Raw genomic sequence first — 18,798 nt, forward strand, 5'->3', positions numbered from 1 at the left:
AATGCATATTTTATTCTTTATATAAACTATATAATTAAGCTGTACTTCTGGAACTGAATGAGAATACTAAATAATAATAATAATAATAACAGTGTAGACATATATTAACATCTTTATTTTATTGCTTAACTGCAATTTACAAAAAAACAAAACAAAACAAAACATTATGAGATTTAATGAAGGAGACAGCATCAGCACATCTGCAGCAAAGGCAAATCTACTTCATTTTACACATAAGAGAACAATTTCTAAGCAAAATTTGTTTTTAGGAAACAGTTACAGTCTTTACCTCTATATCTATTCTTTCCAAATAATAACAATGTTCTTTGAGAGACTACAACTTTATCTTGGCTTGTACTAGGAAGCAAGTTTGACATATCCAGGTTTTCTTTGTGTGAGTTGCTCTGAGGAAACCTAAAATCCCAGAGACAATGAGTATCACAATAGCCGTTTCAAGACCCAACATATCTAGCTAACCTAACAGTGTTGCTTCGTAGTACAGCCCTCTCATTATGTGTGCCTCAAATAAATAATAATGATACAGAAATGTATAAATTGCAGAGCTTACCTAAGTTTACATTTCTGTATCTGAAAACACCGGTTTCTAATGCATGATGTTATATAATAACAAAGGCTAAATAAGTAGACATAACTGAGATTCATACACCATGTATAAATTAAGATAAAAACACAGTTTAGCTCAATCAAAGCTTTCTTTACTCCATTATTTCTTCTTTTTCTCCTGAGTGGCGTTGAACCATGAGTCTAATAGTTTTTTCATATAATATAACTGCCAGGCGTGCACTTGAACAGCAACCACCATGATGAGGTACATAACAGTCACTGCAGAGAAGCCAAAAATGAAGCGGTAGGCCTTTCCATGCCGGTAAAGCTGCTGTGCTACAGGAAACATCTCCATACCACCATAAATAAGAGGCGCCACAGAGAACAGCCCTGCACTGATCATGGATATGACCAGGTAGCTGATATTGTTCTTTGGGAGAGACAGGCTGCTGCAGAGCAGAGGCAGGAGGCTGAGCAGGTAGGGGTACTCCCACTGGTACGGCATGGACACCATGTCATGTGACACCAGGTTGAAGTGGCTGACAGTCACCTGTGCAGCTACCAGCAGCCAGATCACAAGGTGGACCAAGTTTAACTTCCGCACCTCTGACTTTAGGGAAGCACTGCAAAACAGAAACCAGACATTCAGAGATCACATTCAAATTTAATGAGCAATCTTTGACATACAGTCGTGGAAAAATGATTAGACCATCTTTGTTTTCTTCAATTTTTTGTTCATTTTAATGCCTGGTACCACTAAAGGTACATTTGTTTGGACAAATATAATGATAACAACAAAAATAGCTCATCAGAGTTTAATTTCAGAGCTGATATCAGACATTTTCCATGGTTTTCTTGATAAAAACCAAAATCACTTCAGTTCTTACATCAACAACGATGACATTCCATGTTTTCTTTTCTGTTTTAGTCACATGATCCACACAGGACTTAGTACTTAGGACGTACTAAGTACTTGATTGCATAACCATTGTTTTTGATGTCTGCAGCCATGTGTCTTGGCATGCTCTTCACAAGCTTGTGACATTGTGCACAAACTCAAAAAAACTTGCTTTATTTTTAGGCTTGTGGTTTGATTTGGTTAGTTTTAGGTATTATGTGAGAGCTGACAACTCCTGAGTTGTGCTACGGCTTGAATGTCAGCAGGAAACCACTCTAGGCCTTTGCATGTGCTGTTCTGCTGATGACATGAAATGCCCTCTTATATACCCTGGAATACAATGAAGCTGAAGCATGTCAGATAGGACATAAATAATTATGGAATCAGCTGCATTTTTGTTGTGCTCATTGTATTCTTCAGGTAATATACCTTTAGTGGTACCAGGCATTAAAATGAACAAGAAATTGAAGAAAACAAGGGTGGTCTTCCCATTCTTTCCATGACTGTAGATACAACTAACTTACCTCATTTGGTAATGTGGGACCACCTTTTCTCTGTGTTTGAAGTCGGTGCCGTTAGCGCCAGCAGCTCGAGGGCCAACACGTGACGTCATGTTGAGATAAACCTGCTAACACAAAAAACAAATGAGTTGATACCAGCAGGGCTGCAGCTAACAGTTATATTCATCACTGATTCATCAATCGTTTGACCTACAAAATGTGGAAAAATCATTACCACATGCTGGTTAAAAATTAATCTAAAATAGTGATTCTTCAGTGTTTATATGAATAATCGAAACTGAAAAGACATTCAGGAAATTCAACTGGAGCCACAGCATTTAAACTTATTGGCAATTATTCTGAAAATCCATCAATTGATTGAAGTAATCTTCATTAAATAAAATCTCTTAAAATATGATTTCAGCTCCTTAAATCTGAATATGTTCTGGTCTCTTCACTCCTCTATGACAGTAAACTGAATATCTAGGTTGTGGACAAAACTGAATATTTGAGGAAATCATTTTGGGCTTTGTGAAACACTGATTGACATTTTTACTATTTTTGGACATTTTGAAGATCAATCATCCAATCGTTTAATCAAGAAAAAAGTCAACAGATTAATTGACAATGTAAATAATTATTAGCTGCAGACTTGATTCAAAGATAATTAATGTACCATCACATAAGTCTGTGAAAAAACAAGTCCTTACAAACAGAGGCTGGAATTATGTAAAGCTAGCACTTTGAATATGAAAACGGGTCAAACAAATAATTTGAAAATAAATGGAAATATTCTTTATTTAAAATTAAAAAAAATAACCAATTGCTTTTTCATATTTAGCATCTTTAATGTGCTCATATCCCAATACAAGAATAGGACCAGTGGGGCAGGTAAGGACACCGAGAAGGAAATAAAGAGAGTAAATAATTACATAGAAACAGCCTTTATAAGACAAACCGCTGTCTTATACTCACAACATACTGCAAACAGCTATATAAACGGAAAAAGACTAATTTCAGGCGGATTTGGGCTGTTGTACTGAAATAAAGCAAGCTAACGCGTTAGCTGCTGAGCAAACCTCATTCAGCATCACAGTTGAAAAGATAATATATCTATCATATGTCAGGCTGGGGTCTTTTTGATCTTCAGAAGAGGTAACAGACATCAAGTCAAAATTATCTTACCGGCGGAGTTAATTTCCTCTCGTCTGGTGGAGGTCGTTGTTCAAATTTCTGCGAAACGGCAGATGTGATGAATGAGCATCGCAAGCAATTCTGCGCATGCGCAAAGTCCGCCGAAAACCCCTCCCAGCGCAGCTTCAGCATCTCTCCTCATCACACGCCCAGTTCATCCACAATGGAGCATCCTGTCATAGGCAACGTGTTTAAGGATTTTTAACACAGCATTGCTGATATTACGACTATTGTCCAATTACAAAAAAAAGTGTACAAAAACATAAAATAATCTGCTGAGCCCCTGTCAATCCTGTATGTTTCTCCCTCTGCCGGGATATTTTCTGTGGGGACATTTTGATTAAATGCATTAATTTAGGAATACACTGGCCTCTTCCGGACAGAGCCTCAAGGTCACTATTAAGGTAAAGGGCATCCTTGTGGACAGGTGATGGAGTAAATATATATATGCCCTATGGTGACAGTTTCCATTATCATGTTGTTTAATACTGTGCTTTAGCTGCACAATTTTGCCACACATTTTCAGTTTCAAATAGCACAAATCAGTTGGCAAAAACACCCTGAGCTGTCTCTGGCATTTTACACCATGAACTGGTAATAATAAGTTGATTCTCTGTCCGGTGATTTGTGGTGCTATAAAAAGCAAAGGCATCTCAGACATTGTCTCAGTCTTGAAACTTGATTTGATAAAATTATGGCAATTATATCAATTCAGTTTCGGCATTACTATATCAACTATGACAGTTGTATCATGATTATCTCCATAACATTCATAGATAACAGTAATCAGCTGAACATGTGTGTTTTGACTTGACGTGCGGCAAAAACAATGAGAATTAAACTCCGGCATGTTACAACTGCGGTTAGCATCCAGCTGTCTTACACAGTAAAATGTCATCAGTAAAGCCAATAGAAGTGTCGACCAAGAAATGTATCATCCAACATCCCCATAGTGCATTTGTTTGGTCAGTTTTGTGTCAGTGGCTTTGAGTAGTTTTCTCTGAAATTCAAAATGATGTCAACGACAATTTTTTTAATTAAACAATTTTTATTTAGAAAAACATCACAGACAATAATAACAAACTTTAAACATTACTATTATTACACTGGATATTTGGTTACAATGACATCCTCAGCACCATAGTTACTTTTCCTCAAAGGGTTTCACGCACTGTGGCGTCTTCATTGCGAGAAGCTTTAAAAAGAATAAATTACTGCGAGAATTGTTGTTAAACTGCTGCAAACTTCAGTACTTGCTTCCAGTCTGTTAATTGTAATACAGCTCAATGTTGGAATTTGATTTGGTTATTTCACTTCTAAACAAATCCTGCTGTTAAAGATTTCCACTTAAAGACAGCAAGCCATAATTTGCTTTCCATCTGTGACGACTTCTATATAAATATGCTGCCATTACAGCTAAAACAGATTATGTATGATGGAATTTGTAATTATTTATTACAAAGCAGTTATAGGATTTTAAATTAAAGCAGTAAATAAAAAGCATAACAGGTAACAATTTATTTCTAACATGATTTTGAATTGAAATGAAAGCAGTCAAATGAATTGTTCAAAAAGAGAGATTTGTTTTGTAACTGCAGGACTGACTGAAACACATGGTTTTGTACTCTTATACAAGTGTGTGTTCACGTGCAAGGTATGTGTCATCTGTACCTGTATAATTTAACGCAGTGCATGGAGTGGTTTTCTTAATTCAGAGCATGCATGTGTTTTATTTTGAAGTCTCTGTTTTTGAACAAGATGGTTTATTTACAGCACTACACCCACAAGCCTATCTGCAAACATTAACACATAAAATTATTATCACATTCTTACTCTTTCAGTCTCGAAAGCAGTTGTCAGTCAGCAAAATACTCTCTGAGGTTTTTAATAGTTACACTTTGACCACCTACGATTTGCATTCGTCTACAGGAGAGTACATTTCCATTAATAATCACCCGCCAACAGCAGGTGTCCCTGATATACACAACTCCTTCACACACGTCTTTATTTCTGACCCTATGTGTAAATGAAAGCTATTTTTTTCACTCTCATACTGTATTTTGTACATACTTTTTTTTTTTTGGAACTCTACAGGGCAGCTTTAGACATTTGTCCATTAAAAATTACAGTGAGAATAATCTTTTCCTAAAACTCAGACTTTTTCAGGCTACTCAACCAAACATATCTTTACCTTTTAAAACACCAACCATGCTGTAATGCAAACCTTGCAACAATCTGCATTGTCTTTCTCAACATGTCGTACTCTATGCTTGCTGTTATGTGGGAAACAAAAAATGTTTCTATACAAAGATATGCATGCAGAAATATACATTTCTACCAAAATCAATGGTTACTGTCTCCGTGTTTTCTACTGTCTCTCACATTATTTGCCACATGGGGTAGCTGCCAATTTTGAAGACATGCAGAGACTAAATTTGACACTGTTGCAACAGCATGATTACCACCTTACAAACAGTTTTATCCTCTTTTACATACACTTGTTCCCTTTATGTGTTTACACCTGATAAAAAAAATGCTCTCTTAGTAGTTTCTGGCACTTTTGTGTATGAAAACACATCTGGAGCCATTTGAGGTGTTTTGTATGCCATTACCCAATTGCCCAATTAAAATGACACTGGCTTTATAGTATAAAAACTGCTGTATATACAGGCCATCAAGCTACATGTTTTTCTTGAAATATTTTAATTTGTCTTATCATCTCTGTTGATGAGATCAACAGTTTGCCGACTTTACATTAAAAGAATGCTCAGTCTAAGGTATTTTATGATCATGTTTTATTTGATAAAAAAATAAGCTCCCACTTCATTCTCACTGAAGCCTCTCTCCCTGCAGTTTGTGGTTTTACATCGGATATAACAAGAACCCAGAAAAGGAGGAATGCACATACTGCCCAGCATAAAGTCCTGAAGCCTGATCTGAGGGCAGCTGAACGTGCACAGTGTCCCCAGGTTGTAGAGGTAATACTGCACTCCCTGATGCTTGGTCTAGGAAAGCCTTTTTGTATTCATCATATGTATACATCACCGGCTCATCGTTTCTCATCAAAGCCACCCACACATTAGCTCCTTTGCAATGAACGTGGTAGGCAAAGTAATAAATGCCAGGTATGTCACAGGTGAAAATTCCTGTCTGAGGGTTGTAGTTTTGTCGACCATTGTACAAGATCTTGTCAAAGACGACTGGAGTGCCCACGGGTGGAAAAGGAGTTGTTGCTACTGCAGTGAATGCTGGCATTTCCATCCCACTAGGACCCATTACTTCAGCTCCATTGCCTCCATACTTGCCCTTCTTACCATAACTTCCAGCCTTAACGCCATCTAGTCCTGGGCCCATCTCAGAGAGCACTCCTGCCATTTCAGGAGATAGACCAAGCGGTCCGGGTGGGCCTGGTGGTCCAGGTGGACCAGGCTGACCTGGTTGTCCTGCAGGTCCTGATGGGCCTTCTTTTCCTCGGGGTCCTATGGGACCAGGTAGTCCTGGACTCCCCTCACCTGCAATGCCTGATGGACCAGGAGGACCACTATCTCCTTTTGGCCCAGGAAGGCCAGTGGGCCCTATTGGTCCTGCTGCACCATCCATGCCTGGAATTCCTTTAGGGCCTTGAGGTCCCATTTCACCAGGTAACCCACCTTGTCCTTTTGGACCAGGAAGTCCTGGAGGACCAGAATTCCCAGGTAGACCTTTATGCCCATCGCTTCCTTTGCCACCACTTGGTCCTGGGGGACCTCTTGGCCCTGGCTCTCCACGATCTCCTGGCAGACCATCCTTACCAGGTATTCCTGGAAGACCCGGCTCACCCTGACTTCCATCAAGCCCTTTAGGTCCTCCGTCTCCACATTCTCCTTTAGGACCAGGCACACCGATACCTCCAGGGGGTCCCATAGGGCCTGCAGGACCGGGTGGACCATTTGGTCCAGGGGGCCCAAGCATACCTGGTAGTCCTCCATGACCCTTATCTCCTTTAGGTCCTGGAGATCCAGGTGTTCCACCCATACCTTTATCACCCTTTGGTCCAGGAAGTCCTGGTTTACCAAATCCAGGAAGTCCTGGCTTTCCTGGCAAACCTGGTGGTCCTGGATGACCTTTTGCACCTGGCATCCCTGGCTGGCCTGGCAGGCCATTTTGACCTGGCTTTCCTGGACCAGGTTGACCTGGTGGGCCAGGCTGTCCTCCGTCACCAGGTGGTCCAGCTGGTCCTGGCTCTCCAGGATGTCCTTTCTCTCCTGGTGGTCCTTGTGGACCAGGTGCCCCATTCAACCCAGGTTTTCCAAAACCAGGTAGCCCTCTTGGGCCAGCAGGTCCAGGGGGCCCTGGGAGCCCTTTGTGACCAGGTGCTCCTGGCTGCCCCATCCCTTTGTCTCCTTTGGGTCCCTGTAATCCTGGTAGTCCTGGCAGACCTTTGTGACCTGGTTCTCCTTTAGGCCCTGGTTGGCCTGGTAGTCCTTGCACCCCTGGTTTACCTATTCCGGGGAGGCCAGGTGGTCCTGGTGGACCCTGAGGCCCTGGCTGACCAGCTGGCCCATCTTCACCCCTGGGACCCATTTCTCCTTGAGGCCCAGCTTCACCATTCCCTCCTGGCTTGCCTGGTAGTCCTGGCAAACCTGGCTTTCCCACTCCAGGAATTCCTGGTGGACCAGGAGGTCCAGGTCGTCCTGCTGGTCCTGGCTGTCCATTCCCTGGTGGCCCTGGAGGTCCTTGTGGTCCCTCTGGTCCAGGTGGTCCTGCTGGGCCTTGCTCTCCTTGGGGAATTCCCTCAGCACCGCTCGGGACTGTCTGACCTAAGAAGAGTGAGACAAACATTAAAGCAGAATTTATAAATTTGAAAACACATGGGCAAACAAATTAGTATGTTCTGTTAAAAAGGGGCACATTTGTGCACTTATCATGTTTATACAGAAAAAGTCATGTTGTATATCTAAATATATGTGTTCTTGGTGACTATTGTCTTTTAAAAAATTGTCTTTCTCACCCTTTTCTTGGCCGCCGTTATAGTTGACTCCCTTACGAGGAATTTCTTTGCCCTTGTGCATTGGCATCTGGGGTAGCTCCTTCCTGTAATGGGGATACTGCATGTAGGGCAACTCTTTGCCAAGATACTGTTGCTGAGGAAAGCCTTCTTTGCCCATGCCCATGTGTTGGATGTGCTGCATTGGCTGGTATGGTTGAGGGCGTTGCTTGTGTCCGTAGTATGCCCCAGCGCTCACATACGTAAGGACTGCGAGCTGGATCAGTGTCAGGAAGAGGGAGGTAAGGAAGGGAGGCATGGCCGAGGGCTGTATGGAAGGCAGAGAAGACAAGACATGAGGTAAAGCTGCAGCTGTTTTTTATATCTTGTTTGATTCCGTGTCAGTACTTCTTGCAATATCATCAAAAATCTTGAAGTGAGTCAAGCGGACAATCACATTTGCAAAGTGCAGGCAGGGAGAGGCCACAGTTTATCGCCCTCTCCTGGATATACATCAGAATTACACAATGGATTAGTGAGCAAGAGTTTCAGTCAGCTGCACTTAGGTTGTGTTATAGAATATTGCTAGAGATAGACCAAAATCAGCCAGGTTTCAATTCTTTCCGTCATAAAATCAACAAAATAAACTAAAAATTAACTGCAGCTGACCAAAGTTGTCATTTCTGCAAGTAAAAGTATGAATACAAATAACAAATAGCAATAATAAATATTATTTCATGATTAAGTAAAAGCTGCACAGTGGCGTGTGGTTAGCCCTTTCGCCTTCCAGCAAGAAGATCCCTGGTTCGAGTCCCGGCCTGGGATCTTTCTGCATGGAGTTTGCATGTTCTCCCTGTGCATGCGTGGGTTTTCTCCGGGTACTCCGGCTTCCTCCCGCAGTCCAAAAAAATGCTGAGGTTAATTGATTACTCTAAATTGCCTGTAGGTGTGAATGCAAGTGTGATTGTGTGTCTGTATATGTAGCCCTGTGACAGACTGGTGACCTGTCCAGGGTGTCCCCTGCCTTCGTCCGAGTCAGCTGAGATAGACTCCAGCACCCCCCGCGACCCTATTGAGGATAAAGCGGTGTATAGAGAATGGATGGATTAAGTAAAATTTTCCAGACACTAGACCACTATGAATGTTATCATCCTTAAGGCAACGTATTTTCTTAAACAGAAACTGTTGTAAATTTTTAAAGCTGCATTTTTTTTAAGATGACTTCCTTCTTTGCCTTAAAAATGTCTAAATATATAAAAAATGTTAGCCACCGGAACAACAGCACAAAGCTAACGTGATGTTCAGTATCACAATCCTCTGGGCTTGAAGATGCTTCAGTTTTTATGCTGTGACCAGAATGTGAATGGCCCTTATAGTTAGTTTTTTTTTTTAGTTTCGGACACGTACAAAGTCTTGAAGATCAAGTATAATACAGATTTTTTACTAATTTATTGTTGTTAATTTGTGATCTCCTCTGATCAGACTGTATCTTGTAATGTACCAGTGGTGATGTATAACCTTCTGAATAAGCCACCTGTGCGTTATTTTCAACTTTGGCTGAGCCTTAACAACAGATGCGTACAGAAAAAGGTACAACTCAAATGCTAGCTCTTACTTTGTCTGCTAGAGGGAGCAATTCTAGATGCCACATAGATTTTTTTTTTTCCCTAGTTTCATTTCATTAAATCAGACCAGAAAATTTGGACCTGTCCAGGGTGTCCCCAGCCTTCGCCCGAGTCAGCTGGGATAGACTCCAGCACCCCCGCGACCCTAGTGAGGATAAAGCGGTGTATAGAGGATGGATGGATGGTGTCTCAGACCTGCTAGATAAGGAGGATTTATAAAATTTGGATGAAGACTGCGAGTAGCATTTGTGTGACCATTCAGGCATTTTTTAAACAAGTGTGTGAAGTATTTCTGCCACCTCCAAGCTAACTCACTGGTTAGTATTAATACGAACATTCTTGCCATTCCTGCATTACTGCAAGGCGCTGACATGAAGATAAATCCCCAGACAATAAAACAGTTTCATTAATGGTGCAAAGAAGTCAAGAAGAAGTCAGAAAATGACACAGGAAGGTGTCACATTTGGTGGGGAACAGAAGGACAGAATGCAAACAACCCCCTCAACGAACAAAACTTGTCTTTAGGTTATTTCTGCTGAAAAAAGATCCATTAATTTTACATTTCTGGTGTGTAATTTAATGCAACAAATGCGTTTTGAGCAAACAGAGCTGCAAGGAGGAGGAGTTCTGCTTCACTCCACCGATCAATAAGGGTTTTGGTCATTTCCATCCTTAGTCTTAATCCACTTGTTTCCATCAGAACTCTCCACCCAGGTTAGATTAGTGCCAATTTATCTGTAATTTTTCTAAGTCACATTCTAAACCACATCCTTACTGTCCATTCCATCACCAACTCTTTGGATCTTTTCCGCCCTTTGACCTTTTCTCAGTCTTCTGGTGATTTTAACGTGGCCATGCCACTGTCTCCCGCAATGAGAGCCGGCCTTTGAAGGAAGTCCACCTAGTTTCCACGGTGACAGAATCCAGACATGCCAAAGAGTCCAGAGGAATGCCGCAGACTTTTCTCAGCAATATCTGGAACATATTTTTTTTGCCTGTCTGGTGTTTGTTGTGATCCATTATCGGTATCCTTATCAACATATGAATCTGTGAGGTCGATAAGGACCAGTATAGGACGGTAAAAAGGCGACTGTGAGGTGTGAGACAGGTTAATATTAGCATCAGGCTGAGTGTAGGGATGCAGTAAGGGACACCATGTAGGAGGAGGTTTAGTTAGAGATAATAGAAAGAAGTGAAAGTTTAAAAAAAGTAGAAAGGAAAGAATGGGAAAATGATGAGAGTATGTTTAAAATGTTTGTCAGGAGAACACCAGAAGTCTAACAAAAATAAGTAAATAAGTGTTTCATTCTACCAACAAAGAGCTCTCACACTAAACTCTACAACAAAAAAAAAGACAGCCAATAAAAGCATGCTTTGTTTGTGTGTTTTTAGCTCGGTAGGGGAGATGACATATATATCAGTGATGTGTAATGTATAATATATTTGCATAAACATCATATATACACAAAATAAGCTAAAGAAAACACGTGTGACAGGTTTACTGCCCTTCAGGTCGGCTCAGTGTTGGTATGTGGCTTCCTAGATGTTTTTAATGTGGTGGAAATATTCTGACAAAACTTTGCGACCTCCCATCAGAGCGACCGTACAACGAGGGGTCTGTTCAGCATCACATAGCAACACCGCGGCGTTGTCATGGCGACCACAGAGCGATGGAAACACCTTCTGTCCATACCTGGTGTGCTTTTCCTCCGACACATTGTCCTACATAAGTGTTGCCTCCCCAGTGACTCGTTCATACAGTAGGGGCCGCTTTCAGACTTCGACACAAACATTAAGCAGCAATTTCCACGTTTTTAACTTGTTGTTAGAGAAAACAGAAAGAGAGGAGGGTGAGTTTTAACAAAATGACTATAAAGGAGTCTATTATAGCGGTTAAAGTTGTGCTCAGGTGTCATCCTGCTGTGCCCGTACAGATGGCAGACATGAAGTCGCGTATAAATGTGGCACAGCTGTGAGAAGTCGAGTGCTGTTTCTCACACCGGTCGGATTTAGTGTTTCGCTCTTCTTGCGCTAGCGTAACGCAGTTTGACGCCCTCACTGATGACTCTCTGACAAGCAGTTATGTGGAACAGAGACCAAACAGGAACAGCAAGCATGTTCCACGGTTTCATGGCAGGCAGATGTCACCCAGGTTTCACTCAGATCACACCTCATACCGGCTTATTTATGAGGCACACATGCAAAAAGTTCTCATAATATCATGCAGCTGGGGCACCAAAAAGACATACATGTACACGACTGTTCAAAAGTTTGGGGTCATTTAGAAGTATCCTGATTTTTGAAAGAAAGGCAATTTTTTTTTCAATGAAGATAACATTAAATGAATCAGTGTAGACATAGTTAATGTGGTAAATGACTATTGTAGCTGTAAACGGCTGATTTTTAATGGAATATCTCCATAGGGTACAGAGGAACATTTCCAGCAACCATCACTCCTGTGTTCTAATGCTACATTGTGTTAGCTAATGCTGTTGAAAGGCTCATTGATGATTAGAAAACCCTTGTACAGTTATGGATAAAAGTGGGAGTTTTCATGGAACGCATGAAAGTGTCTGGGCGACCCTAAATTTTTGAACGGTAGTGTATATTTTTAGTGTACTTTTACTATATTTTTAATATATTTGACTATATTTTTACTATATTTTTTACAGCATTTTTACTGTATTCTCGCTACATTTTTACTTAATTTTTTACTGTATTTTTGATATATTTTACTACATTCTTACTGTATTTGTACCATATTCTTTTCAATATTTTTACGATACTTTTGATGTATTTTTACGATATTTTTATATATTCTTACTGTATTTTTGTTATATTTTTAATTGTATTTATGCTATATTTTTACAGTATTTTTACTATTTTTGATAATAATGCTGCATTGTGTTAGCTAATGGTGTTGAAAGGCTAAATGAAGAATAGAAAACACTTGAGCACTTATGCTAGCACATGCATAAAAGTGGGAGCTTCCATGGAAAATATGAAATTATCTGGGCAACCCCACACTTTTGAAAGATAGTGTATGCATATACACATATTGTATATTAATAAAAACCCACCAATACTTATACATATACCAATGAAAACATTAATTAAACATTTCTGCTGTGAAAATTTCTGTGTCTCATTATACATAGAAATCTATGTAAAGCTGCTATTTTGTCCTGTTTATTGTAAATAACTTCATTTAATTTCATTGTTATATTTGCAGCATTAAACCTGAGGTTGACAGTTAATGAGATATTTCAGTCTGGACTAAAAGACAATGATAAATTGCTTTGGCTGCTGTGTGTGTAGAATATTCTGCAAAAATGCTTTATATTCATTTATCATTTACTCCTAAAATACTCCACTAAAAATTCTGTAAAATCATTCGTTGACTTTTCGTTGACGCCACATCACCTTCACTGAGTGTGGCTCAAACTGACCGGCCATCTTAAACACCAGACAACAATCCAAAGGGACACGGAGGTACAAATGTCTGCAGTTTTTTCACATCTGCTGCCACAATCAAACACGGCTGGTCATCCACCACTGAGCTCTCAGCATGTGCTTCCAGGTCCAGACAGTTCAAAAATAAGCAAACCTCAAAGCAGTCTATGTGTCATGTATGTGTCTGAATGTGCATCAGTGCTGCCCTGTTTCCCTGACTACTTCCAGATGTCCATCTTTCTGACATCTGACATGAACGAAACACAGTAAATTGTTCATCAGGTGTGTCGTTTTCTGAGTCACATGGAAACTGAGGCGTCGGCTACGAGCTGCAATCTGCAGAATGTCATTAAAGCGGCAGCTGCACGACCCTCTGGACAAACGTGTGAAGAGAGACGATGAAAAGAATGCTTTTGTAGTTTAATTTTGACCCCAAAGATCAACAGAAAACTGTATTAATATTCAGAAAGGCTGGTGAAGGAAGCTAATGTGTTTTGGTATCACTTATAAACAGTGTTTGTGGCGTCAGGAGTCACATGTTTCTGATGGTTTATTGAATTTACCGAATGTTTGCTGTTATTTTATGCATTTTTTTTCTGCCACCCTTTTCTTTGTCTTTACCCACACCCCAACAGGGCGAGGCAGACGGCCACCCTGCCTGAGTCTGGTTCTGCCACACTGTGGAGAATATATAGCCTAGCCGCGCTAGACAACCCACGGCAACAAATTTAATTCTCTGCCAGGGTGGGTCTAGTTACCCTCCATAAGGCTCGAGGTTGGATTCTCCTAAAACTGGCCGGACCAATCGCCATGAAGTGTAGAGTCAGAAGGCGGGCGTAACTAAGTGACGACAGAGGCGCGATGATTCTGACAGAAACAACCGGAAACAACTAGCCTAGCCGCGCTAGACAACCCATGGCAACGAATTTAATTCTCTGCCAGGGTCGACAACAAAAACGACAACAGTAGTTGAGCTCCATTAGCACCGACTCTGAATAATCTTTCTGTTAACATGTCTGTAATATACTTGAGCTTCACCCATTGACTGTATAAATAAGGCTTCACCGAACTACCGCATCCTCTGATTTCCGGCGCTCTAGGAGCCTATTCGTTGCACTGATTGGTTGTATACCTACCCAGTTGCTGCAGAGTGATTTGATCGACAACCTTTTAGCCCGCCTCCCTCCCTGTTGAGCGTGCCTAGACCCTTGTGCCTTCAGAACATGGGTCTAGCGCGGCTAGGCTGGGGAATATAGGTAAATTTTACTGTAGAAAACTATCACACCATGACAGCAAAAACCTGTAAACTCTGAGACAGTTTGATATCGTTTATATAACACTGAATCACGTTAAACTTTAATTTCTTAAAACATTTTTTCTCTTTAAAAATACATTTCCCTACTCTTGCACAGTTGTTTAATGGAAAAATGCACATTCAGTACTGTAATTTCTTTCTCAAAAGAATGCAAGTTAAATGTACCTGCTGTTCTGCTGATAACGTGAACAAGCTTATTATTTCTAACAAGCAACATGGCGATTTTTGAATTGATTTCATGTAAAAAAAATCACTTTCTACCTGTCAAACTGACGTACTTTTGTGTTAATATATGCTTTAATATTTATGACAGCTATAACTGCATTTTTTTTACATAAATGAAGAAAATGTTTTACCGTAGTTTTACAGTAGCGTTCCGATAACCACAGCTGCCTGAATTTTACTGTCAAATAACATTTTTTTTACAGTGCAGAAGTTTCTTCCTGTTAAAGGAAAGATTTTTCTTTCCAGTGTCACCGAAGTAAAATGAATCTTTGTGTCTGTTGGGTTTCTCTCTGTCATCATATTATCATGTGAAGTGCATCGACATGACTCTTGTTGTGAATTGTCACCGTAAAAATAAAACTGAATTATATTTTTAACTTCAAAATGTGCAATTGAAAATTAAACATAGAAGGGTTTATAGAAGCAAGTTGTGCTTGGTGTCAAAATTTAGGGAAATTCCTGTAATTTCACTTGATGTCTTTTATTTTTTGATACCACCTATCCCACATGCTGATATTGACCTTTGAATCCAAAGGTTGGACAGATATTTTTGATTTGTAGCTGTTCATATTTCATGCATTACATACCATAGCACTTTCATTTTATACAGATCCAATCCTTAGATAGCCACATTATACCACATAAAATCTCTAATGGATATGATGATTAGTTTTTGTTTAATGGGCGGCCAAATGTAGCAGTTTAGAAGTTCGTGATGGATAAAATCGCAACTTTGTTATTCTCCGTAACATGCAATTATAAATATAAAGTAAATATTTTCACATTTCTGAGGATTATGGGTCACTGTGAAATGATTCTGAAAATTTCAGATCTCTATCTTTTGTTGTTCAGAAGTTACAGAAGTCTGAAAATGGTCGAAAATTTCAAGTCTTAATTTTGGCTGCAATAATAGGGTACCCCCTACCTACTTCAAATGTCCATAACTTAGAAACTAATGACAATAAAGCATTCACATTTTGGATTTTCCCATCATGTATAATGTACTAAATGTATGTAAAAACTTAGCAAAATCTGAGAGGATCAGGTGGGGACCACTGGTTGAAGTGATATGGAATGACCCAATAGTGAGCTCTGGAGTGTAGCCCCAGTTTCCTTTTAGAGTAGTTTATAAATGATTTCATCTATTTCTATCAGAAAGAAACACATTGATTTTCAGAAAAAGGTGTGAAACCATAAAAACAACATCATTGCAACTGTTTATGTTAAAATATTATCTAATAATGTAGCTTATACAATTGTAAAGACATGACTCAGGGCAAAATAAAGGAAAAAGTCAGAGCTGGCCCACTTCTATACGTACAGTCGTGCCTAATGGATGCTACAGCCTGACCAGAGGGCCACGTTCTTCCCTAAAAGCCCTTTTAATCTTCGACTAAGATGGAAATATTAGCGCTGTGCCTCTCGCCCTCACGTCTGCAGACACATCTGTCTACGCTCTCTCTCCCCGTCAGGTAGACTTTTCTCACCGTCTCTGTCTCTTCCTGTGTCTCTCTTCACACAGAGCCATATCTGTTCTGTGCCATCAGCCTCATTTCTTTCCTCTCTGTCTCTTTCTGGCTGGTTGTCCTCTCTGGCCTTTTTCTCCCTTTGGAAACATCCTGGTTCAGTGACCTGAAGCCACTCAGTCACCTTGCAGACTGTGGTGGAGGTCAGAGGACAAAGAGGAGGGCTACTTTAAACCACCATGCTAATGGACGATGAGGGGGATGCCTGGCTCATGCTGTGCAGTTGTCTGTATAAAAAAAGATACTTGCAGAAGGATTCAGCACCTAAAATAAGCAGTTAAATTATATTTCACTCTGCTTTCTAAGAAACAGGCAGCAGGGCAAAAAAAGTTAGTGCTCAGATCCCACTGAACATGTTTGGCAAACCGCTCTGCCTTCCTCTCTGCACCGCAAACCATCTACAAATGTATACTTAAGCCAGCGGTACCCTCGCACTCAATCTGTCTAAGTGCCCCGGTGGCGGCTGTGGTTTCTCTGTGAAAGGGAAAAACATTTGCAGCTCCTCGGCTCCCTAAACGCAGCTTTTATCACAAAGCACACCTTGTAAAATTAACACCTCTTCAAGTCACGCTGCAAACGTTCTCATTCAAACAAACCCCATACACAAACCAGAGGAACACGGCAACCACACACACACACACACACTGGCACAGCTGTGCAGCTAAATGACCGGAGTGTTTACTTCTTTCCCTTCTCCTTTACCCAGCCATCATTCTTGGTTTTCATAGCGTTCTTTTGTCCCTTTGTCCCGTGCATTCCTGACGTTTGCTGAATAACGTGAAGGTGGAGGAGGGTGCGGGGTTACCGTGTTGTATATGTGCACACACGCTCCATTTGAAAGGTTACTTTTTGTGCAGAGGACCTGCTAAACTTTAAGGTCTCATCTTCTCGAGCACCTTTCACACGCCGAGGTCAACACACAGGCCACACGCTGACTTTCTACTGTGATGCAACGCAAAGAGAGACACGAAAAGGAGGAGGAGGAGAGCGGGAAAACAAACATGTCAAATAATAATTGAAAACGGTGCTTTAAAAAATTAAGATAGGGATCACTTAAACCACTTTGAAAATGGATTAGAGACTAGAAAAATCAAACAAAAGGGGAAAAGATGTGATCTTTATCCTAACAAAACACTTTATGGGGGTGGAAATTCATGTCTTTGCCATGTATTTCAAGCTTTTCCACATGAAATGTTCCTCATATTTTAATCTACAGTCATGCAGTTAAAAAAAACTGCATCCTTTTGGAAAGCAGAACAATATGAACGGCAGGGAATCACTCTAAAAACCAGTAAATACGTGCATTCACTACAAATTTAATTTCATCTATAGCCTGAAATTGTCAGACCTGTGGTAGGAATGAATTTAACATTGCTCAGGCTCAACTTTTGAGCTTCCAGATCTCTTGCTCGGTTTTTTAACTCCTCTGAAATATCCGATCAGAAGTCTCGATCCCAGACAGGATTCACCTCAACCAAGCCAGGAGGAATTCAAATCAATAATTTACCAGCAGTTCTGACTGACGAGGCACCGAGCCAACGAGCAACGTCAGAGAAAGAAAGCATTACGAAGCAGAGACGGAGCCGTTCTGGAGGCCAAAAGCAATGTTTGCTCTGCAGTCTCTTCTCACCAAACTGCCACTGTTGCCCCCATCGCATACATCTGTCAGTTTGGCTTTCTGCACACACACGCATGCACACAAAGCATCTGAATGGATATTTGCCTTCAGCACAGCCCCCCCCCCTCACAGATGGATGCATGGCGGCTCAGGCTGCAGCTCTGTGGAGGGATGCTGAGCCTGCAGCCGCTGGAGAAGAACCGCTTTAACTCAGGAGACGCTCTGGTTGCTATTCTGCAGGACGATGACGTGCAGGAATTAAAAGTTCTCAGCTAAAGGCCGCAATTATGAAGCCTGTCGGATCAAGAAATGCTCCAGTATGTTGAGAGAAAAAGTAAGAATGAAGAACATCCATGAACATCAACTCACTGAGGCACATTTAATACATATCCTGATATGTTTAAATGGGAGCTTGTGTTTAAGAAAACTTATTTTAAATGTTTATAGTGGCTCACAGACTAGAAGATGTGTTTTATACGTAATAGATCAACCCACAGAAGATTCATTCAAGGCAATAAACCAACTTTCATGCAATGCAATGCATACAAATATCACTTAAAAAGTCAAATCAAACGTGTCATGTAGATGGAACACCACATTTAGTGGGACTCTTACCTTGGTGAGTGGACGCTTATGGGGAAATAATCACTGCAGTCGGACTCACAGACGGAATAGCGGGCAGACGGACAACCACGCAGAGGGAAGCCTGGCACATGTGCTCATAACAGACGCACACCTTGTGGACACAGCTTTTATCTGCTGCAGGGTGGAGTCACCAGGGTGGGTGGGAGAGAGACAGAGAGAGAGGGAGGGATGGGGATTTGACCGAGAGTAAATATAACCTCCCAAAAAGTTGATTCATAGCAGTACGTCCCCCCGCTGAGGGCCCAGCAGTGGATGACAATGATAAAAAG

The 18,798-nt window shown here is 40.8% G+C and overlaps 2 protein-coding genes across 2 annotated transcripts; both read right to left on the reverse strand.

Annotated features, from left to right (window-relative positions):
• Window positions 1-94: 94 nt before the first annotated feature.
• On the reverse strand, window positions 95-3,198 carry jagn1a (jagunal homolog 1a). The gene is made up of 3 exons (XM_022222211.2): window positions 3,148-3,198; window positions 1,987-2,087; window positions 95-1,187 (listed from the first exon to the last, which is right to left on the reverse strand). The coding sequence occupies exons 2-3, from the start codon at window positions 2,073-2,075 to the stop codon at window positions 725-727; spliced, it is 552 nt and encodes a 183-aa protein (XP_022077903.1). The 5' UTR covers window positions 2,076-2,087; window positions 3,148-3,198; the 3' UTR covers window positions 95-724.
• A 1,034-nt stretch (window positions 3,199-4,232) lies between these two features.
• On the reverse strand, window positions 4,233-18,603 carry col8a1a (collagen, type VIII, alpha 1a). The gene is made up of 3 exons (XM_022222212.2): window positions 18,500-18,603; window positions 8,147-8,450; window positions 4,233-7,955 (listed from the first exon to the last, which is right to left on the reverse strand). The coding sequence occupies exons 2-3, from the start codon at window positions 8,439-8,441 to the stop codon at window positions 6,019-6,021; spliced, it is 2,232 nt and encodes a 743-aa protein (XP_022077904.1). The 5' UTR covers window positions 8,442-8,450; window positions 18,500-18,603; the 3' UTR covers window positions 4,233-6,018.
• Window positions 18,604-18,798: the final 195 nt, after the last annotated feature.

The sequence above is a fragment of the Acanthochromis polyacanthus genome, chromosome 14, assembly GCF_021347895.1.
Source record: "Acanthochromis polyacanthus isolate Apoly-LR-REF ecotype Palm Island chromosome 14, KAUST_Apoly_ChrSc, whole genome shotgun sequence".
Classification (NCBI taxonomy): domain Eukaryota; kingdom Metazoa; phylum Chordata; class Actinopteri; family Pomacentridae; genus Acanthochromis; species Acanthochromis polyacanthus.